Below are 18,754 nucleotides of genomic sequence, written 5' to 3'. Positions count from 1 at the left end.
TTTGAAATTAGCATACTTTCACATTTAAATCTTCCAGTTGCTTTTGGTCAGGAATTGTTTTAGACAGTGCAGGCATTGTTCTGTGAGAAAAAATTATAAGCAGAATTTTTCTTTTTTTTTTCTTCCAAAGCATTTTCAAAAAAATACCGTACTCTATCCTCTCCCACTCAGCCTTGCTTTTTAAAGCTTCCCTAAGAGAAACATTGAAAATGTATTTCTTTTCTCTCTGTTATTACCCCCTTCTTTCCTGGAAAAAAACTTAACTGGTAATGAGTATTGCATAAAAGAAAGAAGGCTGGCAGGCCTAAGTGAGGTACTGCTGTGGAAGTTTAAAAATGGACGCAAAATGGATTGATGGGGTGAGGATACTAAAGGCAGCCCTTTTAGAAAACATTTTTGGCTCCTGCTGGCTTTGGGCAGGAGTAAGGAACAGTTTACTCTTTCTTTTTGCTAAATTGTAGATCTTATTCCATGTCAGCCTTGCCCAGGGAAGGAAATGTTTATATGAAGGATTAAGTGATTAAATCTGTCTTACTTTATATTGTGTTTAGAAGCAGTACTACCCTGTTGTACATCCATTGGACCTCAAATGTGACCCTGATCCAGGTGAGTCATTGCTCATTTGTGGTAAAAGTGAAGCATCAGCTTGTAATTTTTATGAGTTCCTAATACTCTTTTAAAGGTGTCAGTGTGAAGGATCCCTTCGACGCTCTAACTTACTACTGTGTTTAGCTCTTCTCTAAGATTATAAAAACTTGGCTCTAAATGTACTGACTCAGTAATCTCCAGAAGTAGGTCCTAGGAATCTGGACTTTTATAAAGCTCTCCCTTGACCTGGACTATTACAACATCTCAGTCTCTAACTTCTGTTATAGTACCGTCCCATTTCTCACTGCTACTATACTGTCCATGCTTTGTATTACGGCCCAAGTTATACTGTTAAAGCATTCATGGTGTCACTCCCCAGTGTGAAAACCGTCGTTGGTTTCTCAATGTTTGCAAAATAAAATCCAATAAAAATATACTGTTGAGCTTAAGAAGAGATATGCATACTCGATAGACCTTTCAACTCAATTCTGTTGCCATTTAGATGCATCCTTTAAAACTGAGAAATAAAATTGATAAATCTTACGTAAGTCTAGCAACAGAATTTGCATTGCTAAAACTGTGGATCATATATATTTTTAAATGGCCCTATTCACACATTTAAAAATTCTTAACAATTTTCCTAAGAGGTCTTTTGGTGTTTTCCTTGGCATTCAAAAATACCATTTATTTATTTCTTCATTTTTTTTTTTAAGATTGTATTAATTTGTTTATTAGAGAGAGTAAGAGCACACATGTGCACGTGCAAGCCAGGGAGGAGCTAAGGGAGAGGGACAAGCACATTCCGTGCTGAGCACGGAGCCTGATGTAGGACTCAGTCCTGCGACCCTGAGACCATGACCTGGGCTGAAATCAAGAGTCAGGTGTTTAACTGACTGAGACACACTGGTGCACCCCCCCTTCTTTTTTTAAGTACCATTTCTGAACTTTTAGAAGAGCAGTTAAAACCTTGATTCGTTTGTATGGGCTACTTAAACTTACGGTTTTGCATACTTTATCTTTGTCACATTGTGCACTACTTTCTAACATGTCCCCTGCCCCTTCTAAATCTCCCAGAGCCAATGGGGATTAACCAAGAGGGGGATGTACAAGTGTATAGATACTCAGAAATTTGTTAAAATCACAGCATTCACTCTGTTTGACAAATAAAAATTGACCTAGACCCACTAAAAAGGGGAAGTTGCCAAAGTGCAGTAGACTTGTTTTGATTTTGAGCAATATGAAGATAATAGTTGAAACTTGTGGTATCATAATTACCCAAGTATTACTTTTCTTTTCTTTGTTTCTTTCTTTTTTTTGTGTAAACTCTATACCCAGTGTGGGGCATGAATTCATGATCCGGAGACCAAGAGTCACATGCTCTACAACTGAGCCAGCCAGGCGCCTTGCCTCAAGTATTACTTTTTAGATATAATTATCCTCTAAAGAAACTTGTAAACTTTTTAATCTTAGGAGGGAAAACAAATTTACTTTAATGATCTTTAAGGTCCCCTCTCTCTCTTTCAAATAAATAAATAAAACTAAAAAAATAATAACCTTTTGATAAATCCTATCTCATTTACAAACAACATACCTTATAATACTGCTTAACTTGTAATACATCTAACTGATAAAATCATACAAAATTAACTAAAATGGCTTAGGAAAATAGAAAGCATACATTTGTATGGAACCTAAAAGTCTGAATAATCTGCATTGGAAAGTTTTGTGGGAACTTCTTGAAAATTTTTTCTTGTTATTAGAATATTAAGTGATATCAAATTTATTTGAAAGCTGACATTTTTAAAAAGTTTTTCTGGTTTTCAAAAAGCAATACTTAGTCAATGTGCATAACATTAATTTGGCAGTCACGTTAAGAACTTTGAGGTATACGTAGTTAAAGTAGATTCTCCTATAAAGAGCTTATGTTTGAGTGTAAGAGATGAACATAAAACAATTCTTTCATGCCCTTAACTGGTTCTTTTCCCAGTTTTCCCTGAGTAAATGGTACCTTCATCTGCATTTTTGCTTTAGTTAGAAGTCAGGCTTTCCTTCCCTGAACTCCTCATATCCAGTCCATCAATAAACTACAAATGATTCCTTTGAAAATCTCACGTTCATCTGTTTCTCTCCATCCTGCTATTATCACTTCTAATCTAGATCATTATCATTTTAGTCAGGATTTCTGCACATACTTTCTAGAAGGTCTTCCTGGTTCACTCTTGTTTTTTCCCCATTCCATTGTATATGTATATTGGGCAGAGTTGATTTTTTTAAAAGTTCTTTGAAATATTTCAAGCATATAGAAAATATGGAGTATAACATCATGGACATCTTTGTTGCTACCACCCATGTTTAAGGGCTATTCACATTTTTGCCAAATTTGTTTCAGACCTTTTTAGGAACCTGTGGATGCACTTGAAACCTTCTCTGTACTCTTTTACTATTCTATTCTATTCTCTCTTACTTCAGAAGTAATTACTATCTTCAAGCTGAGTGGCTCCTGTCCATGTTACTCTTTTACTCTATAGATATGTAACTGGAAATAATGTATGGCATTCATTTTTTAGATTTTTATATAAATTGTATCATACTGATCATATTCTGCAACTTCCCCCTCCTTGACATTGTATATACACAAAGCTTTCTGTGCATTGAGCTAATATATAGTATTCCAGAATATGAATAAACCACTGTTTATCCATTCCTCTGTTGCAAGACACTTAGATTATTTCTTTTTTTGCTGTTATAAATAGTATTACAATGAACATTCTTAAAACTGTTTCCTTGAACAGTTTTAATTAACAGTAAATATGCCACAATTTTCTGGAGTACATTTCTGGAAGCAGAATTTCTAGGTCATAAGGTTTGTTTCTTTTCAGCTATTACATTTGAACTGTTACTATTCAGCCATAATGTTCTATTACATATGAACTTTACTGCCCATCCAAAGTAGTTGTATCAGTTTACATTCCCACCAGCAGTGTTTGAAAGTTCTTGATTTCCCATATTTTGCCAACATTTATTACTGTCAGGCTTTCAGTATAATCACAGTTATACAGCCATCACCAAAATAAATTTTTAAACATTTCCATCACTTCAAAAAGAAATCTCATACTCCTTAGCCATTCTCCCCCAGTCTCTTCCCTCTCTCCCCTGGCCCAAGGCAACCACTAATCTGCTTACTGTCTATAGATTTGACTGTTCTGGACATTTTATATAAATGGAATCATGCAATATGTCGTCCTTTAAGAATGAAACAAGATGAAACCAGAGAGGGAGACAAACCATAAGAGACTCTTGATTTTAGGAAACAAACAGGGTTGCTGGAGGGGAGGGATGTGAGGGATGGGGTAATTGGGTGGTAGACATTGGGGAGGGTATGTGTTGTAATGAGCACTGGGTATCACATGAGACCGATGGGTCATGACCTGTACCCCTGAAACAAATCATACATTATATGTTAACTAATTGAATTTAGTTTAAAAAAAATTGGGCTCCTAGGTGGCTCAGTCAGTTAAGTGGCTACCTTTGGCTCAGATCGTGATCTCAGGATCTTGGGATCAAGTCCCACATTGGGCTCCCTGCTCAGCGGGGAGTCTTTTTCTCCCTCTCCCTCTGCCTGCTGCTCCCCCTGCTTATACTCACTCTCTGTGTCAAATAAATGAATAAAATATTTTTTAAAAATTAATTTAAGAAAAAGGATGAATGGCTTCTTTTAATTAGCATAGTGTTTTCGAGGTCCATCTGTGTTGTAGCATGTATCACTGCTTCATTTCTTTTCATCGCCAAAGAATACTCCCTTTTATGTATATACTTTCCATTTATCCATTCATCAGTGTAAAGACTTTTTTTTTTTTTTTTTTAAGTAGGCCCTGTGCCCAGTGTGGGGCTTGAACTCATGACCATAAGATCAAGAGTCACATGCTCTACTGACTGAGCCAGCCAGGCATCCCCAGTGTAGAGATATTTCTGAGTTGTTTCCATGTTTGACTATTATGCATAATGCTGCTGTGAACATTTATGTACAAGTTTTGTGTGGACATGTTTTCAGTTCTCTTGAATATATGTAACTAAGAACGGGATTGCTGGATTATATGGTAACTCTAGTTTAGATTTTTTTTTTTAAAGACTTACTCATTTGAGAGAGAGAGAGCAGACCCCCCACTGAACTGGGAGCCTGATGTGGGGCTCCATTCCAGGACTCTGATATCATAACCTGAGCCAAAAGTAGATGCTTAACTGACTGAGCCACCCAGACACCCTCTCCCTTATTTTTTTTAAGATTGTATTTATTTATTTAGATACAGAGCACGTGACCTGTGGTAGGGGCAGAGGGAGAGGGAGAGAAGAGAATCTCAAGTAGACTCTACACTGAGCATGGATCCCTCCTTGGGGGCTCCATCTCATAACCCTGAGATCATGACCTCAGCAGAAATCAAGAGCGGGTTGCTTAACCGACTGAGCCACTCAGGTGCCCCAACTCTAGTTGAGCTTTTTGAGGAACTGCTGAACTGTTTTCCAAGGCGGCTCTACCATTCACATTACTACCAGGAGAGTGTGAGGGTTCCATTTGCTCTACAGCCTCACCAAATATTGTTATATTTGTCTTTCTTTTTATGGCCATTCTAATGGGTGGGAGGTGGTATCTTACAGTGATTTTGATTGGCACTTCTCTTCTGATTAACAATGAGCATCTTTTCTTGTGCTTATCGGTCATTAGTTTATCTTTGGAGAAATGTCTATTCATATGCTTTGACCATTTTTTTAAAAGATTTTTTATTTATTTATTTGACAGAGAGATCACAAGCAGGCAGAGAGGCAGGCAGAGAGAGAGAGGAGGAAGCAGGCTCCCCGCTGAGCAGAGAGCCCGATGCGGGGTTCATCCCAGGACCCTGGGATCATGACCTGAGCTGAAGGCAGAGGCTTTAACCCACTGAGCCACCCAGGCACAAAAAAGTGTGTTCTTGGAGGTTCCAATGGCTTTAAAAATGAATGCACCAAAAAAATGAAAGGGAGTCTTTTTTTTAAGATTTTATTTATTTATTTGACAGACAGAGATCACAAGTAGGCAGAGAAGCAGGCAGAGAGAGAGAGAGGAGGAAGCAGGCTCCCCGCTGAGCAGAGAGCCCGATGCAGGGCTTAATCCCAGGACCCTGAGACCATGACCTGAGCTGAAGGCAGAGGCTTAACCCACTGAGTCACCCAGGTGCCCCTATTTTGACCATTTTTAAATTGGATTATTTATGTTTTTATTTTTTAAGATTTTATTTGTTTATTTGACAGAGAGATCACAAGTAGGCAGAGCAGCAGGCAGAGAGAGAGAGGGAAGCAGGCTCCCTGCTGAGCAGGGAAACCCATGCGGGCTCAATCCCAGGACCCCGAGATCGTGACCTGAGCCGAAAGCAGAGGCTTAGCCCACTGAGCCACCCAGGCGCCCCTCTTTATCTTTTTGTTGTTGAGTTGTAATTATTCTTTATATAGTCTGGAAATCAGTCCGTTATCAGATATATGATTTACAAATATTTTCTCCTTTGTCTTTATGTTGTCTTTCACTTTCTTGATGGTTTTCTTTGAAGTACAAGTTTTTAAGTTTTGATAAGTCCAATTTATTTACTTTTTTCCTTTGATTGTTTACACATTTGATGTCCTATCTCAGAAACCATTACCTAATACAAAGTCATGAAGATTTGTTTCTAAGAGTTTTATAGTTTTAGTTCTTACATTTAGTCTTTGATCCATTTTGAGTTAATTTTTGTGTGTGGTATGAGGTAGGACTCCAACTTCGTTCTTTTATGTGTGTATATCTAAATTGTTTACAGCACCATTTGTTGAAAAGATTATTTTTTACTTCGGTGAATTGTACTGGCAACCTTGTTAGAAGTGAGTTAACTGTAATGTGCAGATTTATTTCTGGTCCTACAGTTCTATTTCATTGATCTGTATATCTGTCCTTGGGCCAGTACCACACTGTTTTGATTATTAAAGTTTTGCAGTAAGTTTGGAAGTCAGAGCATACAAGGCCTCCAACTTGGTGCTTTTTCAAGAATGTCTGGCATTCCTGGCTCCCTTAAATTTCCATATGAATTTTAGAAGAAGCCAGCTGGGATTTTGATAGGGATTGTGTTGAAATGAAGATTAATCTGGGAGTAATGCTAACTTAATGTTAAGTTTTCCAGTCCATGAACAACAAACACCTTTCCATTTATTTAGATCTTTGATTTCTTTCAACAAAGTTTTCTAGTTTTTAGCACTTCTTTTGTTACATTTATTCCCAAGTATTTTATTCTTTTGATGCTAATGTAATTGGAATTTTGAGAAATTTTATTTTCACTTTGGTCATTGCTATTATATAGGAATGGAATTGATTTTTATGTATTGATCTTGCTGAGCTCATTTATTAGTTCTAATAGTTTTTTAGTGGATTCTTTAGAATTTTCTATATAAAAGATTGTATCATATCATCTGCAAATAGAGGTAGTTTTACTTCTCCCTTTCCAGTCTGCATACTTGACATTCATTGTTGATGAGAGGTCTTCTGAGAGTGTAACTGCCATTTTTATACATAGTCCCTTTTTCTCTCCTGACTTTTTAGATTTTCTCTGTAATTCTTAATGCTCTGCAATTTTACCACAATGTGCCTAGAGGTTTATTTTTAGTTTTCTAGCAGGGTGTTTTATGTGTACTTGTTTCTTATTTTTTAACATTGAAAATAATTTTATTTTTCTTGATTGTATAAAAACACATTCATATTCTAAAAATGTTAAAAGCATAAGAAATACAGTACATGAACTTACATACTCATGATTATTGCTTTATTTCTACACCTTCAGTCCACCTGCAAATCTTGCTGCCCTTACTTTGAAAACATACTCCAAATTCAGCCACATCCCACTGAATCCATCACTACCTCTCTTACGCATGTTCTCTTAGCAGGATTTCTATGATAGTCACCTCACTGGTCTCCTTCCTTCCATTCCAGTTTTCCACCCAGCAGCCAGAGAATTCCTTTCAAAGCATAATCAGATCATCTCACCCCCTGCTTAAAGCCCTGTAGTGGCTCCCCATCCTCCTTCCCTGGGTTTACAGGATCCTTTCTGACTTGGTCCCTGGCTGCTTCTCGGATTTCATCTGTGACCTTGGTCTCTTATCATTCTCACCTTTCCTTATTGTGCTGCAAATGCACTAGCATTCTTGCTGTTTCCCCAAAGACAGGCCAAACGCACACTTGGCCCTGTGGTTTTCTCACTTGCTGTTCCCTGGTTCCTATCTGAAACCACCTGCCTGACTCACTTGACTGAGCTCTCAGTTCAAAGTTACCTCATCAGAGAGGTTTTTCCTGACAACCTCTATCACATTCCCTTCTGACTCCCTTAGTCATACTCTGTCCCCTTATTCTGCTTTTGTTTTTTCACCACTTAAGACATATAATTTCTGTTTTGTTTTATCATCTTTACGCCCCCACCATATTTTAAACTGCCCATGAATAAGGACTTTGTTTTGTACTTGTGTATCCCATGCTAACTCTCTGAGATCATTATCTGACATTGTACATTCAAGAAGAATCTATGAAATAAATATACAATTTTATGTAAATTGATCATATACATTTAAAAAATAAAGATAGTATTCTATTTTATACTTTTTGTTTTTGGCTTCCTCTCTCTGTTCCATTCACTACACCTTTAGATATCCAATCTTAATCTGATACAAATCCATTTATCCATCTTTCTCCACATATAATCATACAGGAATACATATGTACTGGACATTTACCGGGGTAATTTATTTTACAGAAAATTGGTTCATGTATTCACATTATGCGCAGTTTACTCTTTTAACCTAAGGATATGGTAGAAATCCTCCAATTCAACTGCCATAGATCTGTGTTTGTATTTTAAATTGTTATATTTTTATAGTTTTTGTGCTCATAGTAAATGCAAGTTTAAAGAAATTGCCAACAAAATGCAGAGTTGAACTACTGAAATTTTAAATAACCAGTGGTGTATATATAGTAGTAAATGAAAATCCTCCCAAGTCTGCTGATCCCACACACCTTCAAATAGAAAACCAGTTTGATATGTCCGATTTTAGATCTTTATCACTGTATTTGTAAGTGAGCAGACAGGCACAGGGGATTTTAAGTTGTTTATTTTCTTATATAACTAATACATAACACATTCTGTGACTTTTTCACTCAACAATGTAACAGTAGTTCAACTCTGCATTTTGTTGGCAATTTCTTTGTGATTTGTACACACACAATTTTATTTAAATAGATTATGTACATTTGGGAGGAGTGGGATTTTTTATTTCTTTTGCTTGCATCCTCTTTCCTCCCATCTTCCACTCATGTCTCCAAGTATACTTTCAGTCAGAGGACTCCCATCTTCTAGAAGATCTTTAACCTAATCTTTCAATTTTGCTTCTTTATCATTTCTTCTATTTTTGTATTATTCTTGTTTTTATTTAATTTATTTTTCTTGGGGCGCCTGGGTGGCTCAGTGGGTTAGAGCCTCTGCCTTCGGCTCAGGTCATGATCCCAGGGTCCTGGGATTGAGCCCCGCATCGGGCTCTGCATCGGGCTCTCTGCTCAGCAGGGAGCCTGCTTCCTCCTCTCTCTCTCTCTGCCTGCCTCTCTGCCTACTTGTGATCTCTGTCTGTCAAATAAATAAACAAAATCTTTAAAAAATAATAATAATAATTTATTTTTCTTTTGTGCTATTATGATTTCCTTCATCTATGAGAAGATCCTAAGCCTTTAAAATTGTTCTTAGATTGCTCTATTTTTATGCCATCTGCAGTATTCTCACCTTGGCATTAGTTATATTGGCTATCCTTCGTGGTTGTGATCTCTTCTTGTATTTTAGAGTTTTGATTTGTAGACTTTTCCTTCACTAAGATTATTTATGCACCTATTTTCTTGTCACTGCTTTCCCTCCTTCCTGTCTAGTAGTTTTGTGGTTGCCTTTCATCTGGCCCTTGAAAAGTCTCAGCAAAGAGCCCGTCCAGAGTTGGCAGCATGGGGCCCCTGTTCCCCTGTAATATAGGAGATAGTGGATCTAGTCACTAAGGCAGCGGCAGCTTGGTCCAGGACCAGGCTTTGAGGCATTATCTGCCTCCCATTATTTCTAATATATGCCTCAGCTCCTGGCCATTGTTATTGGCAGGTCTTTTTCAGCCTGCTTTTCAGGGTAGGAAAACTCTATCTCAGCCCTTGGTTTCATACAGTGAAGCTGACTCTTCCCATTCCCTGCTCCTCTGGGGTACTTTGGGTGGGCCCCTTTTATGTTATAGAAGCAAATTCCTGGTTACCTACTGCCTACTTACCATTTCCTTACTGGTAGATCTGCAACTTCAGCCTGACTTACAGCTTTTTCTTTTAATTTTTTGTGGTTCATAGAAATGTTTCTTTTGTATATGCTTTGGGATAGCTTTTTAATTTCCTATATTTATCAGATGATGTTTTGGACAAAGGTGGGGAGTTTTGTGAATTTCCAAGACCAACTACTCTTAAACATAAATCTGTTTTCATTCCTCTGCTTAAATCCTAAAATCTTCCAATTAAAAAAGACATCTGTATCTATCTATATGTATATACTACATTTCAAACACTTTTTTTTTTTTTTAAGGATTTTATTTATTTGATGGAGAGAGACACTTAGGGAGGGAACACAAGCAGGGGGAGAGGGAGAAGCAGGTTTCCTGCAGAGCAGGGAGCCTGACGCTCCCAGGAGCCCCAGGACCCCAAGATCATGATCTGAGCCTGGATCATGATGTGAGCGCCCCCGGAAGGCAGACCAGATGCTTAACAACTGAGCCACCCAGGCACCCCACATTTCAAACATCTTAACGTTCCCTTATATGGTCTGGCCCCCACCGACCTCTCCAAATTCATTTCAGGCACTTTCCTTTTTGCCGTGGCCCTGTGGTCCACCTTTCAGTTTTTTGAAAGTGCCTCACTTTCAAACATGCTTTTTCCTGGTGCTTCTAAAGTTGATATCTTCTCAATTTTTCTCTCATTTAAATGTTACCTTCTCAGGGGTACCTGGGTGGCTCAGTGGGTTAAGCCTCTGCTTTCAGCTCAGGTCATGATCTCAGGGTCCTGGGATCAAGCCCCGCATCGGGCTCTCTTCTCGGCACAGAGCCTGCTTCCCCTGTACCCCCCCACCCCCTGCGAGTCAAGTAAATAAATAAAATCTTTTAAAAATAAATAAATAAATAAATGCTACCTCCTCAGAGAGATCTTCCCTAACCACCCTAATGACAATAGCCCCTTCTCAGTACTCTATCATAATACTCGTTTATTTCCTAAACAGCACATATTACAATATATTTGTGTATTTCCTTGTTTATGGTCTCACAAAACTGAAAGTTCCATGAGCTTTTTTACTTTGTATTTGCATTATATGTGCCCAGCATATAGCACCATGCTCAGTACATTTTGAGGGGCTGTTACTCATCCATGCACTCAGCATACTTATTAGATGTCCACTATATGCCAGAACTGTTCTCCTCGTAGAGGATATAATGGTGAGCAACACAAACAATATCCCTGCTCTGTGGAGCTTATGTTCTAGTTGTGAGAAGAAAAGTATAAACAAATATAAAAGTAAACAGTCAGTGTCGGGTCATGTGTTTAGGTGATGAAAAACACTTTCTGGGAAAGTAGCAAGAAGGAATTTCTCTTATGATAAGAGGAAGAGCCTTTCAGTTAGGGTAGAGCTAGAACAAGGTTCCCAAGTTGAGAGTGTTTATAGTTCTTGAGTATTTATGGAGTAAAAGACCACTAAGGATACAGTAAAGGGAACGGTAGGAAAGAACATTATTGGACAATGTTAGAGACTTGGCCCAGGCCAGCAACCACAGGCAAGGAGTTTGAAAATATATGGTACCTTAAAAGAGATACAACTCTTCAGTATGGAAGATGCTGGTGAGGTGCAGGTGGGAGTGGATATACAAGATTATATATTATCTGTGACCTAGCAGGTGTGTTCGACAGCTCTGTTTAAGTTGTAGCAAATGGTTACCTTCCAGAAAGTCATAAATCACTGCTTAGTTTTTTGTTTCATTTTCACCAGGGGTGCTACCTTTCAATTCATGGTTCTTACTCATGCCTTTAATCATCCCTTTAGCAACCAGTATAAGCCAGACATCCTATGTAATGCAGGCTCACTTGCTCATTTATGCACATAAAATACATTGGGAATAGAAAGGAAGCCCTCAGTTAGTGCTTTTTTGCTGAATGTCTACATTCGTGCAGGCTTTTAGAAGTTCATGTTTCCCAGTTTAGTCAGTGCAGTGACCTGAAAGCAAAACTAGGTTGATTACCCAATCTTTCATTTCCACTTTTTCATTTCCCTAGGTTTTAGAAAGCAAGTGCCTAGGGGAGGCAATGTCCTCAAGGGTGCCTACTTCCACATTTTTAAGAGGCAACTTTTTTTTTTTAATATCCTTGTAGCAATCCTCTGATTAGTTGTCTACCAGTAAGATGAGTTTTCACTTGTCAGCTATAACCTTTTGTGATCCTATTAGTAAAACTAATAATTGCTTCTATATTGTCTTCTTTTTTTAAAAAGTTCCTTAAAGTTAATTGAAGAGACTCCCTTTTTCCCCTGTCCTTCACTAAACATGTAGTGATGACAAGGAGCTATTTTAAGTTTCTCTACAGTAGACTTGATACTTCCAGTTCTTTTGCTGACCCTACAAGCAGAAGACTTGGGGATAGTTCCTCTTCTTTCTTAATAATGCCAACTTGCTTAAGCCACTGCCAGAATATTTACAGGTAGTTACTCACTTACAAATGGTTACGTTTCAAAAATTCTTATTCAGTCTGAGCTTTAGAATTTGAAATGCATTTCCCCTCTGAAGAAATTTGCAAGTAGTAGTATAAATGGGTAAGTTTCTAGGCTGCCCTTTAAAGACCAATTTTTCCTATTATGTAGCTGAAATACTACCCATTTACGTTGAAAAATATTAGGAAAATCACGTTTCAGATGCACATTTGTTCCAGTACAGATGCTTAAATAGGAGTTAGAGGGAACAGTTTGGATCCCTAAATACCTTTGCAGTGACAGGATAGTGGAGTCACAGAGATGTCCCCATGAAAGCTGTGGAGAGAAGGTCATCTGCAGGCTCCAACATGGCAGAGACCGGCCATCTGCGTGTGATACATTCTTCAGTCAGATGTTTGTATGTCAGGAGTACTTACACTTACATGCTCTTTTACTAGTTACAAGAAGTGAGAAATTCATTTAAAATAATCTTGAGTGAGGGAGTGAAAGTTTATATATTTTGAAGTTTTCTAAGCAGATATTAATGTTGGAAAATGCCTTTTTTGATGCATTTTATAGGCAACATTCATATATTTAGTGATCATTTTTAATTGTGTGTGTGTTTCCCCCGTCTTTTAGTGCTTATTAAAATCTTTGTGTGCTTGCTTTTATTCCTAAAATCATTGCTGTTCCTTAGTTTTCAATGAAAGGAATTTAATTCCCATAACTTTAAAAATATACTATAATGTTAATAGTTAAAACAGAGTTAAATCTAGAATTGTGCTATTTTCAGTTTTTTACCAGACATAATTTATTTTTATTTCAAAGGGATTTTTATTACATTGGAGCTAACTTTTGACCATTTGTTAACTTTAATTCTTATAATTCTGGACAGCCGGGTATTTTGGAAAGTTACATATAGAGTATAAAAGAGCATATGCTTTGAATTCTAGGAAATGTGGGTTCTAATTCTATTCTAGATCATTTCTCAGTTCTCACAGCTTCTGTTTTCTTATCTATAAAAGGAGGCTGATGAAACCTGCTTGCCTCACAGGGTTGCTAATGGTTATTACACGAGATTGATTGGCAATGGATGCCACCCCATGCTACTATAGGAGTGGGCTGTCAGGGGATTAAGTAGGGACAGCTGTCATGTCATTGTGTTTCTCTTCTCGGTACTTCTGTTTTCTTTTCAAAATAAACTGCACTTATCAGATTTGCTTTTAATATCTCATTTTTGTCAAAAAATCAGTAGTATTTAGTATTTATGTTGTTAGGACTATATAAATGTTCTTCAGTATAAGTCAGGTAATCATTACTGTGAGTATATTTTTCTTGAACAGCTTCCCATCCTCCTTTGGAATGATAATTGCTTTGTTTTTCTGTTTGTTTTGTTTGCTGTTGTGTCTATCAGTAATTCTTTCCCAAACTCTTTAATAGAACTGTAGAATTCCTCTCAGTATGGTAAACACTTAAGGTTATCCATCAAATCCATTTTAAAACCTTTTCCTTTTTCTTGGAGATATTCCTCTGGGAGCCTTTTGTCTTCCTAGTCTAATCTGGACTGGTTGCTGTCTAGGTAGCTGCAAAGCTTTTGTCCCATCCGTTCCTTTCCTCACCATCCTAGGAATTTCCTGCACTTCTGTTTTGAATCATGTTTCCTGGTTCCTGTGTTGTCTTCTTTCTTGATTTATTCCCTTGTTTTGGTATAGCACATCCTCTACCATCTACCTCCTATTCCCACTCACCCCAGTCATCCAGCATCAGATCCTCTTCTATGGAAACTTTCTTATAACACTTGTGAAGCCTCTACTCTTTTTCAATTCCCCTGTTGGATTGACCTCACCCTTCTTTGTACCTCCACAGCACTCTTGTCATAGCCTTGTTTCATCGTACATTTTGAGCACCTGCTCTACATGTCAGGCACTGTGTTCAACACTAGGGAGTTCAAGGTTAAGAGAATGAGGTTCTTGTTCCCAAGGAATGCTAATAGATGAATAACACCATGGTTCTCACTGGAGACAGTACTGCCCCCTAGCGGCCCTTTTCAGAAAGTGGGGTAAGTTTCTCGTTACCATAGTAATGGAGAGGGTGCCGCTGACATTTTGTAGTCAGGAGCCAGGAACTCTAAATGTCTTCTATGTCCAGCACAACTTTAGAATATTCCACCAGAAGTTCATGTGTGAAAATCTGTTTATAATTATCCAAACCTGGGACCTAACTCCATTCTGCACATAAACTACTCTTGGCACTTTTACATTGTCATTGCTTGTGCAAGAGATAACAGATATTGTTGTCCATTAGTGTGGGTTTATGGACAATTTTTTTTCAGAATAGCACGTATTTATACAAAAATTAAGAATCCCTTGGATGACAGATTATTTTGTAAATCATGCAGTAACAATGAAGAATATAAATTACCATATCCTTCTAGAGTAGATGGTTTTTTTTTCCCCCAAAGATTATTTATTTATTTATTTGACAGACAGAGATCACATGTAGGCAGAGAGGCAGGCAGAGAGAGAGAGAAAGGAGGAAGCAGGTTCCCCACTGAGCAGAGAGCCCGATGTGGGGCTTGGTCCCAGGACCTTGAGATCATAACCTGAGCCGAAGGCAGAGGCTTTAACCCACTGAGCCACCCAGGTGCCCCTCTAGAGTAGATGTTGAAAAAGATTCTGTTCATTGTCGTATGGATGTGTGTATATATTGAGGTATAATGTACTGTGCATAGCTTGATGAATTCATACACATTCATACACATAAACATGCGTAACTGCCACCTTGATCTGGATATGCTGAGTGTCTGCATAGTTGGGAAACATAGGATAAACTTATTTGTAAACAGTATGTCATATTTTCAAATATGTGTCCGTTATGTTTTCATGTATACAATAAGTACAACTGAAGGTATCCCAAAATCTAGAAACAAGAAAAATAGTATATTTATTATGTATTTTATATATATATTATGTATTAATAATTGGATCCATTGCCTTAAATTTAGAAATATTTGAGTTTAAAGAAAGAGATATTGAGTATATTATCTGAAAATGTAGCTAACACATATTTATCCTGCTTCCAGTCTGTGCTACGTAACATTTCCAGTACCCAAAGCAGTTTCCTCACCTTCCTTTCTGTTTAGTACTCCCTGGGTATCAGAGATAACCACTCTGACTTACATCATCATATTTCTTCAAATATTCTTCTCTGTTAGTCAACATGTGCAGGAAAGGTAAATAAAACTCTTAAAAAGGAACAAACTAAACAAAGGAATCTTTGCAACTAGAGCTACATTTTATCAGTTTATGAAAATGTTTTAGGTTCAGTTACAACTTTCATACTCCTTTTTTTCAAAGGACAATGAATTATTTAGGGGCATTTCCAATAGCATTTTTTAATAAAGATTTTATTTATTTATTTGACAGAGATCACAGTAGGCAGAGAGGCAGGCAGAGGCGGGGGTGGGGTGGGGGGATGGTAAGCAGGCTCTCCGCTGAGCAGAGAGCCCGACACGGGGCTCGATCCCAGGACCCCGAGATCATGACCCAAGCCAAAGGCAGAGGCCCAATCCACTGAGCCACCCAGTCACCCCAAGATTATGTATGTATGTATGTATGTATGTATTTGACAGAGATCACAAGTAGGCAGAGAGGCAGGCAGAAAGAGAGGAAGGGAAGCAGGTTTCCTGCTGAGGAGAGAGCCCGATGTGGGGCTCGATCCTAGGACTCTGGGATCGTGACCTGAGCTGAAGGCAGAGGCTTTAACCCACTGAGCCACCCAGGCGCCCCGGTGTTTATTCTTATTCAAAAGCTATCCCCAAAGATCTATCTACAATCCAGAATTGGTCCATAAAGATCTACCATGTATCTCCTCTATAGTTTCTCATATTCTCATTTTGGCCCAGTCTATCCTATGTTCCTCATCGCCTTTTGATAGTATGATCACTAAAGTCTTTTTAAGTAATATAACAAATGTAGTCAGAATTATGGTGGAATTGCAGAGTAGGATTTAATCTTAACACCTTCCCATATTATAATTTAGGGAATTATTTTGACATGGCATTTTTAATAAGGCCATTTCATTTATAGAAATATTGCACCTTCTAATTTTTACCGTTTCAACAGCCTATACTTTGTCTCAGTATGTTATTCATAGTCCACTGTTTCCTCCTAATCATATTAAAATCGTATAGTCTGTTATTTCTCATAAAACACTAATTTTTCTATGTTTATCTGATCTTTTGTTTTCTATGCAGAATGACTTCTTTTTTCTTTTTTTAAAGATTTTATTTATTTATTTGACAGATAGTGGTCACAAGTAGGCAGAGAGGCAGGCAGAGAGAGAAGGGGAAGCAGGCTCCCCACTGAGCAGAGAGCCCAATGCGGGGCTCGATCCCAGGACCTTGGGATCATGACCTGAGTCGAAGGCAGAGGCTTTAACCCACTGAGCCACCCAGGCGCCCTGTAGAATAACTTCTGATATAAATTTTCTTTAAATCCAAACTTAGTATAATAGTTACAATTATTTGAGTACTTCATTATGTCTTCTGATGTGGTGGATATGAACATACTAAACATATTAAATAATATTTTGTGATAAATGTCCATTTTTCCTTTGTATTTCTATTTATATGTACAGAAATATCATCTATGAATTTTTTTTGGAATAGTAAGGGGAACTTTACAAAACATGTTCTAAAGGAGGAAGTTGAGTCTGATAGGGTTGAAAAGCTGTTCTAAACCAATCAGTGCAGGGCAGTCTTCCAGATATTCTACTGGAACTGTCAGGACAAGTGGCAGTCTGTAGCCCGGGAATGCTCAGTTCAGGCAGAGGGTAGAATTCGTGGCAGGGATCATGGAAATGTGAGACTGCACAGGAAAAGTTTGAGCCGATTTTCAATGAGTGCTGGTTTGTTTCTGTGTGTTTATCTTCTAACCTGAAAGTTCCTTGAGAGGCAAAGACCATTTTCCTTACTCTGAGCCCCTAGTGCTGGGCCTAGTCCATGGAAAATATATAATAAATGTTGGAAGAATGGGCAACTCCCACACAGGTGGGAGAGAACTGAAGGGCGGGCCTGGCCAGAAGCCAGATTGCCACAAGAGTACCAGCGGATGGATCATGTATTTGTCATACTCAAAAGGAAATTTATTTATTTACTTATTTTAAAAAGATTATTTATTTGACAGAAACAGTGAGAGGGAATACAAGCGGGGGGTTGGGAGGGGAGTGGGAGAGGCAGAACCAGGCTTCTCTCTGAGCAGGGAGCCCCATGCAGGGCTTGATCTCAGGACAGAGCCAGAAGGCAGATGCTTAACTAAGCCACCCAGGCGACCCTCAGAAGGAAATGTAATAATTGCCTAAGTACTTTGGGGAAATCTCCCTAAATCTTAAAAGAATTGAAATTAGCATATTATTCTAAGGCAAGGGTCCTTAAAATAAAGGGGGATTATGAATTTGGATAGAAAAAAATTACATTATTTTTACTAACCTCAGACTGAGATTTAACATTTCTTTCAATGTGGAATGTAGGTCACAGTGGTAGTATTAGCAGTACCTATAAACATTTTTTTTGCTATTAAAAGCCATAGATATTTTCTTTCTTTTTTTTTTTTTTAAGATTTTATTTATTTGACAGACAGAGATCACAAGTAGGCAGAGAGGCAGGCAGAGAGAGAGGGGGAAGCAGGCTTCCCGCTAAGCAGAGAGCCCGATGCGGGGCTCGATCCCAGGACCCTGGGATCAGGACCTGAGCGGAAGGCAGAGGCTTTAACCCACTCAGCCACCCAGGTGCCCCAAAAGCCTTAGATATTTTCAATTTCAGTTGTTGCAGTTACCTCACAATATTGTTTATGCTCACTATTTTCACATTATGGTAATTATTAGACCGGGTGTTTGATCTTGTTATTTAAACCACTAATAAGCACATGTATTACCTATCATAACTTTGTAATAATTGTATTTTGAAATTTATAAACATTCTGAAATTCTAGAGTAAGCAAAAGCAGTGTTATAATGATAGAAATCAGATGAGTGGTTGTTTCTTGTAGAGAGGTTTGATTGGGAAAGGAACACAAAAGAACTTTCTAGGGTGATGGAAGTGTCCTGTGCATGGTATGCATGTATTACAGGTGACTGAATGTTAAACTTGACATCTGCATTTAACTATATGTAAATTATACCTCAATTAAAAAACTAATATATTTAGCCAAAGCAATATTGAAAAAGAAAGCCAAAATTGGTGGCATCACAATTCCGGACTTCAAGCTCTATTACAAAGCTGTCATCATCAAGACAGCATGGTACTGGCATAAAAACAGACACATAGATCAATGGAACAGAATAGAGAGCCCAGAAATAGACCCTCAACTCTATGGTCAGCTAATCTTCGACAAAGC

At 38.0% G+C, this 18,754-nt stretch overlaps 1 protein-coding gene across 2 annotated transcripts in view; it reads left to right on the top strand.

Moving 5' to 3' along the window:
• The window catches only part of LOC111150777 (NSL1, MIS12 kinetochore complex component), a 42,243-nt gene that overhangs the window by 8,675 nt on the left and 14,814 nt on the right, over positions 1–18,754 (top strand). Inside the window, exon 4 of one of the 2 annotated variants that reach the window (XM_022508372.1) lies at positions 552–606. The exons of the other annotated variant lie outside the window; for it this stretch is intronic. Within the exon in view, the coding sequence (XP_022364080.1) occupies positions 552–606 (55 nt within the window). The remainder of the gene's footprint in view (positions 1–551; positions 607–18,754) is intronic. 2 annotated transcript variants of the gene reach the window in all.

Source organism: Enhydra lutris, unplaced genomic scaffold (genome assembly GCF_002288905.1).
Source record: "Enhydra lutris kenyoni isolate GAN:26980312 unplaced genomic scaffold, ASM228890v2 scaffoldscaffold24, whole genome shotgun sequence".
Classification (NCBI taxonomy): Eukaryota; Metazoa; Chordata; class Mammalia; order Carnivora; family Mustelidae; genus Enhydra; species Enhydra lutris.
Note: the sequence above shows the minus strand (reverse complement) of the source record. Positions and strands in the feature narration are given on the sequence as shown.